Source organism: Anabas testudineus, chromosome 10, assembly GCF_900324465.2.
Source record: "Anabas testudineus chromosome 10, fAnaTes1.2, whole genome shotgun sequence".
Taxonomy (NCBI): Eukaryota; Metazoa; Chordata; class Actinopteri; order Anabantiformes; family Anabantidae; genus Anabas; species Anabas testudineus.
The window spans coordinates 434,785-444,685 of NC_046619.1; the positions used below are offsets into that span (position 1 = coordinate 434,785).

At 42.7% G+C, this 9,901-nt stretch overlaps 1 protein-coding gene across 1 annotated transcript; it reads left to right on the plus strand.

Moving 5' to 3' along the window:
• The first annotated feature begins 5,326 nt into the window (after positions 1-5,326).
• LOC113161923 (protocadherin-10-like) lies at positions 5,327-9,072 on the plus strand. Its single transcript, XM_026360182.2, has 3 exons — positions 5,327-7,905; positions 8,731-8,789; positions 8,955-9,072. Exons 1-3 carry the CDS (start codon positions 5,392-5,394, stop codon positions 9,070-9,072), a joined length of 2,691 nt encoding a protein of 896 aa, XP_026215967.2. The 5' UTR covers positions 5,327-5,391.
• Positions 9,073-9,901: the final 829 nt, after the last annotated feature.

Genomic DNA, 9,901 nt, shown 5'->3' on the forward strand with positions numbered 1-9,901 from the left:
AGTTTGTTATTGCAGGCAGACTTATTCCATTCCTTGACTATCGAGTGTTGAGTCGAGACCTCCAAGAAACAGCTTCCGACGTCCGCCGAGGCCGGGACCGACATCATAGTAGCTTGTGACCAATCCAGTCTCCAAATGCATCCCAAAGGGCAAACGGTGGATCCAGGCGACGAGATCTCCAGCCAGAAGTTGGGCATCAGGACGAGTCAGACAGGTCCAGAGGGCAAAGGGTGGAATGACGTGTAGCTCGACAGAGAGACAGGAAGAGGGAAAAGAGAGAGGGAGAGGGAAAGAGAGAGAAGAGGAGAGATTGCAGTTAGTTGTATTCACAGTCAGAAAAAGTTCATTTATGGTCTGCGGGATTAGTGGAAGAATTTAATAGAACACTCGTCTCTAACCAGTGAAGAAACCAACAATAATTCTGGGATTTTAGGTATTCAGACACATTTCAGGGCATTCTTCCAACATGGAAAGCAGCTGTTGACTCTCATTTAGGAGACCACCTTGGTGTGGCCTAAGGTTAAAATTACTGATACTTATTGTTGTAACTTTGTTGCTTTTATAGTCATACTGTGGCATGAAAATGTAACTCCAAGAAAACAGACTAATAGTACTGAAAAACAACATATTATGATAAGGGCGATGGGACAGGATTGGGAGACAAAAGATACAGAGAAAAGGTTCAGTGATGATAAAATGCATAGACAGGGAGACATGCTTCCCAGGTGGATTTTTGTTCCATAGTATACTGTTCGAGAAGTGCATCAATTTGTGTTGCTTGTACAGCATCAAGACCATTTTTGGTCACCTAACCCTTCAGACTGACCGCTGCCAGTGGGCTGGAGGTTCTAAAAGGTATGCTTTCGTTAGTTACAACCTCTGCAGTTCCCGAGAACCAGACTTAAAACTGTGCATTTTAATTCCTTGTGGTTTGTAAACCATACAGTAAACAGGTCGGATGTACAGCGGCTGTGTAAAAAAAACTGAGACACAAACTCCCACCTGACTGGCAGGGATTATATGTGTAGTCCAGATACATACATATATTATGTATATTCCACATAAAATATATGAGGCAAGAATCCAAAGCTAGATTTGAATAATTCCTTATGTAGTGGGTTACAAAAGAAGTGCACTGTCTGAAGAACAACCTAAAAATTCAGGGGCAGACGATCCTTCCACCTCCCTGTCTGAGAAAGTCTTTGGGAGATGGAGCAGTCTAATCTCTTCTCTTCTAGTCTCTATTGCAGTGGTGGCTGCCCCTGGTTCTTGTAACCCGTGCCTCCAGGGCCTAATGCAACGGTGGATAGATGCTGTCTTAACTAGACATGTGAACTGACAGGTTGTTGACGAGGATGAGAACCTTGAAAATGACAACTATACTGAAATTGAAATTGAACAGGTTCTAAATCTTCTGAATGCTGAAGTGAATACTTGATGATGTATATTATGAAAATCTAACATATGTTAAATGCTGATAGCAACGTAAAAGTACACAATATCATGTGATGATTTTATTAACGCTTTTCTTTTATAGATTTACTTAATCTTATTTTATTGTCCATTGAAAAAGGATCATACACATCTATGATTTTGATAAGTTACTGTTGCGATTTGTATTCAGTTTCTGATATTTAATTTCATTATTCATTGTTTTGTTTTCCATTCTTCTTAATTACCTTTTATGATAACTCAAATCAAGATATTACTACTTGCAATCCAATTGTAGATATCTTTAATTGGAATTGTGACTTGTCAAAGCTGCATTGTAGATATCTTAAATCTAAGTTTTGACTAGACAAAAATTGATTATACATAATTTAGTTTTTGTATTTAAATTACATAAAATAGCATTTAAACAAGTCAAAATTAAAATTCAAGATATCCACACTTGTATTTTGACTAGCAAGAATTACTGTTTGAGATATTAAAGAACTTAAATTTTGAGTATTAACTTACTTTGGATATCTGAATGACGTCAGTATTGCCAGTCACATGATTTTTAGATACTGATTTAATTTTAATTAGTTTCATTTACATTAAATTGACTTGTCACAATTCCAATTAAAGATATTTACAACTAAGTTGCGACTACCTGAGTTTGAGACATCTAAAAAAGGTAATTAAGATAAAAGATCAAAAATGTGCCCAATTAAAGATATCTGTAAATTGCATTTCAACTAGTCAAAATGTGACAACATTTCTAAAGTTAAGTTACTCATCTGTTTGCATTTTTATAGAGTCATGGCGTAAACATGTTACTTGCTTATGAATGATTTGCTTATGTTGTTTTTTTATAGTTCTACAGTTGTTCTAACAAATACACTTGCTTCTTATTATTGACTGCATTACATTATTTGTGTCTGTTGACCAGATTTTCTTTCTAATTTACTAATAAAAGTAAATTCAGTTTTATAGCTTGTAGTGTGGGGTCCTCAATATTTGCTTAACTGTACTGAAAACTGCAAGAGCCACAAGCTTTTGCGTGTTTATTTTTTTAGCTTAAACTAATGAAACGTACCTATTAAAGACCCCCATCCAAGCATGTTCTATGATGTGTAAAACTGCTCCCTTGTGGAAAAATTCACAATCTATGAATACACGTTACTATGAAACAAGATACAGTATGCCCTGCATCAATCAATAGATTATTCTCTCTCCTTGCACCAATGTTGGACAGTTTGCAATTTCGGTGGACTGTTGTACCAAGTGTGACTGTACAAAGACAATAAAGCTTTATCTTATCTTATTCCCAGTAGATGTGTGCTACCTGGTCACCACAATTGACAATAAACTGTCATTTGAACAAAATACAAACATGTTCTACAAAAAAAGTTAAGTCTTTTCAATCTATGAAGGCTCGCCAAGTTTCAGGTTGACAGAACTCTGATGACATTGTTTTACAGAGCTGCATTTAGTTTCTGTATCAGTACTTACCATAGATTGTTAATAGATTTCCATGTAGAAACAATGGAGTCAGTTTATGTTTCTCCTCCAATGGCCTGTTTGTGTTTGCAGCTCTGACAAACTGCACACAGTATGAATCACACACTTACACTGCTACTGCTGCTGTGTGTTTGTGTGTGTGCTTCAAGTGCATGTGTGTTTTACTCTCAGATTACAGTGTGAATAGTGTAGTGTTTGTATTTGTTCACTAGGGGGAGCACTTGGTCTGACTTAAGCTGAACTCACCCCTACTGAGCTCAGACAGGAGGCGCAGATTTCCTGTTACAGCCAAGGTCAAGTATTGGTTCACAGAAATGAGACAAGAGGAGAGAAAAGAAGTAGTTAAAAAAAAAAACCTTCTGTCTTGTTGACTGCTGGTATGTTTATTTATGATCCTTTGATCTTCTGACCTTCATTGTTTATGGATAGATAGAAATACATACACATGAAGAAGATAACTGAGGGAATTATAGAAAAAAAAAACATCTAAACAGAAATAAATTGCACCTTAAAGTCTATAGAAAAACAGGAACACTATTGTGCATGCTGTGTTTATGGCGCAAAGATAAATGTGTAATACCAAGAAATGCATGTAATGTGTAAGTCCCACTAGCAATAGTTAAACTGATGTTGCAGAGATCTCCACTGTCTGAATATAGTCCTTGTACAGGGTAATGGCTGTTGGCAGGGATGACTGCTTACTTTGTACCTTTCGTTATCACAGTGGAGCTGGAAGGGTGTCTGACTAGAGCTACTCCTTTGTTTAACCAGCAGGCTTCGGAGAGGATGTCAGCTTTCCTTTATGATGTTCAGCAGTTAGTTCAGTATCTCCATAACCTGCTGCCCCAGCAGGCAGCAGCAAAGAAAATTGCACTGGTTACGATAGACAGGACAGACAAATGATTAGCAACATCTTGTTGCACACATTAAAGGACTTAAGCTTCTTCAAGAAGTAGAGCCTGCTCTGTCCTTTCTTGTGAACAGACTCTGTGCATTTCTAGTCTGTTGTCCAGACAACAACGATAAAATCTTTCTAAATCAGATTGCTGAAATTACATAATAATGATTTTTAGTTTTGTAATTATTATCCTTTTTACTAACAATGATAATCATTATTATCATCATACAAATGCGGGAACCACACTGTACTTATCTAATAATAATTGTATCCAAAGAGAAAAATAAAACAAAATTGGTTAAAACAACAACTAATGGTCAAACTGACTTTACACCATCTTTGTACTGCAACGTACAAAATATTGAGCCCTATTTGTAAATAGAGCAAGGCAGAACCAATTTAACAGAGGCACAAGTAACACAAACCCTTAGTGACAAAGATGATTGTTCCAGAGGTTTACTGTTTCCCCAAAACGCATCCTACTTCTAAGTCCGTCCCTAGACTGTCGAGTCTATACTTTCCATCCCTAATTCTCAGTTACACCGCTAGGTGTCGCATGAGGTCCGTATATCTACTGCTCTGCCTGAATGGTGAATGATGCACTGCATACATAGCAAAAATTTACATGCCATAACCCTGTTCGGTCAGCCTGGTCTTAAGCTCACAGAGACCCGGCCAAGTCAACAAGTCGTCTGCTTACTCTAACCATACTGGTTCATTGGATGATGCGCTTTACATCACGGCCAGGTTAGGAGTGCAATCAGGATTTGGTAGCTGAGCGGTTGAGATCATAAATGTCTACTTAGGTTTTCTTTTGGGTAAGGTATTATAAAGAGATGCCAGTTCGATCTCAGAGGGAGGTAGAGAGAGATAGAAAAATAGTGAGTGAGATATGGGCCGAGCGGAAGGTGACAGGCAACCCTGCTATCCAATCAGGGGAGAGGTTCTCTGCGCGATTTACAGCCGCGGGGGCTGAGAGGGGGAGGCGCGATGCGGGGAAAAAAGCAAATAGTTGAGTGAACAGCATTAGTAGAGAGTGGAGTGGAGAGACCACAGTGACGGACCAGGGAGTCAAAAGGAGACAGAGAGTAAGAAAACAAAGAGGACACGCCTGACATTTCCTTTTCTGATCAGGGAGCACCACAGAGTAGAAAGTGTGTCTTGTATTATTCTTTATGGATTATGATTTTTTCCAAGTCCTCTCCAGACTGTTTCCATCACTCCAGCGGCACTGTGCTTCATTGGAATGTGCGCTGTAGCTTCTCCGGAAAAAAAGCGAAACAGCGGAGCTAGAATAGGAAATATATCTTCTATGGTCATTAAAACTCCTTTATCCTTTTGTAAAATGCCTTTCTTTTAATGGGACAGATTTTTTTCACACGCCCCACACACATTTTGGAGACTTTTACGCATTTTGGAGAGTTTTATCTCCCGACTGAATTGGCTGATGGCAAGTGACATTTTGGCTATTAATAGGGGATAATACGTTTTTTTAAATTTGTTTGTTTATTTGTTTTTTGTACCCAAGTGCACTTGTTTTTCCGGCGATGATTGTGCTTTTGATTGCCCTGTGCATCACGGATGTAGTTCTCTCTCAGATACGCTACTCTGTGCCGGAGGAGGCAGACCATGGCACCTTAGTGGGGAATATCGCGGAGGACCTAGGACTGGACCTAACCAAACTAGCCTCCCGTCGCTTTCAGGTAGTACCAAGCTCTCGTACACCGTACCTGGAAGTGAATCTAGAAAACGGCATCCTGTTTGTTAATGAGAAAATTGACCGGGAGCAGATCTGCAAGCAGGGTGCCAGCTGCCAGCTTAACATGGAGGTGTTCTTGGATAATCCGTTGGAGCTGTTTCGGGTCGAAATCGAAGTGGTGGACATCAACGACAACCCGCCCAGCTTCCCGGAGACAGACATCACGGTAGAGATCTCAGAAAGCGCCACTCCGGGCACCCGTTTCCCCTTAGAGAGTGCGTTTGACCCGGACGTGGGTTCTAATGCTTTACGCACGTACGATATCACCACTAACAACTACTTTTACCTGGACGTGCAGACCCAGACTGACGGAAACAAGTTCGCGGAGCTTGTTCTGGAGAAGCCGCTGGACCGGGAGCAGCAAGCAGCGCACAGGTATGTGCTGACTGCGGTGGACGGCGGTCAGCCTCCACGGACTGGCACCGCGCTGCTGGTGGTCAAAGTGCTTGACTCTAATGATAACGTACCTGTGTTTGACCAGCCTGTCTACACAGTGAGTCTCTCGGAGAACGTACCGGTGGGTACATTGGTCATACAGCTGAACGCCACCGACCTGGACGAGGGACTAAACGGGGAGATAGTTTATACATTTAGCAACCACATCTCCAACCGCGTAAAGGACCTGTTCAGCATAGACCCGCGCACCGGGCGCATTGAAGTGCGCGGTGAGGTGGATTTTGAGGAGAGCAACCTTTACCAGATCTTTGTTCAGGCTAAGGACCTGGGCCCAAACGCCGTGCCCGCGCATTGCAAAGTGCTGGTCAAAATCACCGACATAAACGACAATGCACCGGAGATCACCTTCAGCACCGTGACAGAGTCGGTGAGCGAAAAAGCTGCTCCTGGTACCGTCATTGCGCTGCTGAGTGTGACGGACCGGGACTCAGAAGAGAACGGACAGATCCAAGTAGAAATTCTCGGAGATGTCCCATTCAAGTTAAAATCTTCATTTAGGAATTATTTCACCATAGTGACCGACGGGCCGTTGGATCGGGAGCAGGCGGACTCCTACTCCGTCACTGTGGTCGCGCGGGATAAAGGGACACCTTCACTCGCCACCAGTAAGTCCATCCGAGTACAGGTTTCAGATGAGAATGACAACGCACCAACATTTACGCAGCCCATATATGATGTGTATGTGGCTGAGAATAATGTACCAGGGGCGTATATACACTCGGTGACGGCTCTGGACCCGGATATTGGACAGAATGCACTCATCAGCTACAGCATATTAGAATGTGACATCCAGGGCATGTCAGTCAAAACCTATGTGTCAATCAACGAGGAGACCGGATATCTGTATGCTCTGAGGTCCTTTGATTATGAGCAGCTGAAAGATTTTATGTTCATGGTTCAGGCTAGAGACACAGGCACCCCAGAGCTCTCTTCCAATGCTACTGTCAAAGTCATCATTGTGGACCAGAATGACAATAACCCCCTGGTGTTGAGCCCCTTAGGGAACAATGGCACAGCTAAGGAGCTCCTTCCCCGATCGGCTGAGCCGGGCTACCTGGTTACCCGTATTGTGGCTATGGACGCAGATGATGGCGAGAACGCTCGTCTGTCCTACAGCATTCAGAGGGGGAATGAGAATGGCATGTTTAGGATGGACTGGAGGACAGGGGAGCTCAGGACTGCAAGGCGGGTGTCAGCCAAGCGAGACCCACACCAGCTGTATGACCTGCTGATTGAGGTTAGAGACCATGGCCAGCCACCACTGTCCTCCAGTGCCAGTGTGTTGGTGATGCTGGTGGATAGTGTGGCTGAAGGCCATGGTACTGGGGACACAGGAGGCACCATTAAGGCCAAAGATGGCACCCTGGACCTCACACTGATCCTCATAATTGCCCTGGGCTCCATTTCCTTCATCTTCCTTCTGGTTATGATTGTGCTGGCTGTGCGTTGCCAGAAAGACAAAAAACTCAACATTTACACTTGCCTGACCAGTGAATGCTGTCTGGGTTGCAGTGCCTGCTGCTCACGGCAGGGCCGGGCCCGCAAGAAAAAGCTCAGTAAATCCGATATCATGCTAGTGCAAAGCGCTGTTAACGTCAGTGGGGCTGGAACGGCTCAAGTCCCCGTAGAGGAGTCGGGCAGCTTCGGCTCCCACCACCAAAACCAGAACTATTGCTACCAGGTATGTCTGACTCCAGAGTCTGCCAAAACCGACCTCATGTTCCTCAAGCCGTGTAGTCCATCTAGGAGCACAGACACCGATCACAACCCGTGTGGGGCCATAGTGACAGGGTACACAGACCAGCAGCCTGACATCATATCAAATGGCAGCATTTTATCAAATGAGGTAAGAGTCCCTCTCATACCTACAGTTTCTTCCATTAAGAGACCCTCAGCATGGCTGATGATTCATACACAGGTCCTTCCTTAGAGACATGAATCCTGTCAGTTTGATACAACTAAAAATACACCCCTACATGACAGATATTTTCATTACTTAATTTTTTCCTCAGTTCAGTAGCATTCCAAGTCTAAATGGCTGTTATTTAGTGCTCATACACAGTGTGCTGCCATGTTCTTTGACTTATTTCAGAAAAGGCAGTAAGCAAACACAATGATTAGATGACTGTTGCTGACATGTTGCCTTTAGCAATCCTTAGGGAAGTCTGCTTTGAAACAGCAGTGATTGCATGTTTGTAGTTATGCTCCCAAGTCTTAGAAGTAATAAAAAATCAGGGGAAGACAAACATGTAAGGATAATGTATGGTGGCTTCGAGGCTGCTGGTGCTGTATCTGTGACAGTGTGTGAGAGAGACTGCCCCCAGGGAGAAGAGTGTTCACATTAGGCCTACTGGTCACAATGTTGCTGAGTTGCACTAGAACAACGATGTGTTTCTTGGCTGTGCCATTCTGAATAGGCACACGACTTTTCCTGTGCCTTGGCAACAAATCTGTTACTCCCCCTGCACCCTTGTGGGAAAACACATCTCTTAAATACACATTTTTTATTATTACAGTATCACTCATATCTGTTGAACACAACACAGGTTTATTTAATAGCTAATATTAACATGTCACAGTGTGTTTTTTGTCCTGTTCACTTTCTCTCTATGCTAATCATATTACATAAGCTGCTTGAGTGGCACATGGTGATACTGCTCCGTCTCTTCAGACCAAACACCAACGAGCTGAACTCAGCTACCTGGTTGACAGGCCGAGACGTGTCAACAGGTAAATATGGAAGAAGATTCTCTGATGCAGTAATAAATATTTTATCTGCTTGTTTATTATCTGACAACTCTCATGATTGTGATGAAGCTCTGGATCCTAAGATGGAAATGTTGAGAACGTCAAATACCAAGTGAGGCACTGACTTAATGTTGTCTCTTTTTTCAGTTCGGCATTCCAGGAGGCAGATCTGGTCAGCTCCAAAGACAGCGGCCATGGAGACAGTGAGCAGGGAGACAGTGACCACGATGCTACCAATCGAGGCCATTCCTCTGGTAAGAAGTGACTGTGCTGCCAGTGTTTATGACCTGCTCTTCTTTTTACTATGAGCTTTTTGAGATTTGAAGCTGCACATCTTGTGTGAATTGTTTTTTCTTATCCTTTAAATGCAAGAAAAAAAGTTTTTTAAAATTAGGACTGTATGTAACAAAATCAGATTCTACGTGAACTTCCTCCGGTGTGCGTGCCCTGATGGTTACTATCTCAGGAGGATTTAATGTGGGCAGGCAGTAAGTGAAACCTGGTGCTGTTGTTGTAAATATGTTGCGGTGTTAATGAGGAGCCTGCTCCCTTGGAGCTTGGTCAATTGGAGCTGCGGAACCGCTCAGTGAGACATGACTGGCTTTTTAATGACGCAGCCCTTGTGAGGCAGACTAAATAGGTTGCGGCTGTATACAAACATAACATCTGATTCGTTTATTCATTTGATTATTCATGCATTCATTAATACAGTAACTCAATGACTGGGCAGCCCTCGTTCTCTTCTTTTTACTCCCATCCTCCTGGACCATGTTCTTCCATACCCATACTTTTCTTTTTTGTAATCTGTCTTGCCCAAAGGAACCCATCAGAGATCGTACAATAGGTCCCCACTGACTTATAATGGAGGTTTTATGTCTTCATTTAGTGTTGAGCTTTCTTTGGTGCAAGCCTTCTGTGGACAGAGCCTGTCATCATGTCTGGTCAGTCACAGCAGAACCCCTCACTGTGCCAAATGGTGCTTGCCTGCCACTTCCACTATTATTTTAGGAGACTGGATGGGTTATACAGACGTCAGCAAACAGAAACACACAGATTAGAGTTAGACCGTCACATTTACTTCAGACTTATCTTTT

Coding starts and splice junctions, on each gene's coding strand:
- LOC113161923 (XM_026360182.2), top strand. CDS start 5,392: ATGATTGTGCTTTTGATTGCCCTGTGCATCACGGATGTAGTTCTCTCT. Junction 7,906..8,730: donor GCAGCATTTTATCAAATGAG/GTAAGAGTCCCT, acceptor CCGTCTCTTCAG/ACCAAACACCAACGAGCTGA. Junction 8,790..8,954: donor AGGCCGAGACGTGTCAACAG/GTAAATATGGAA, acceptor CTCTTTTTTCAG/TTCGGCATTCCAGGAGGCAG.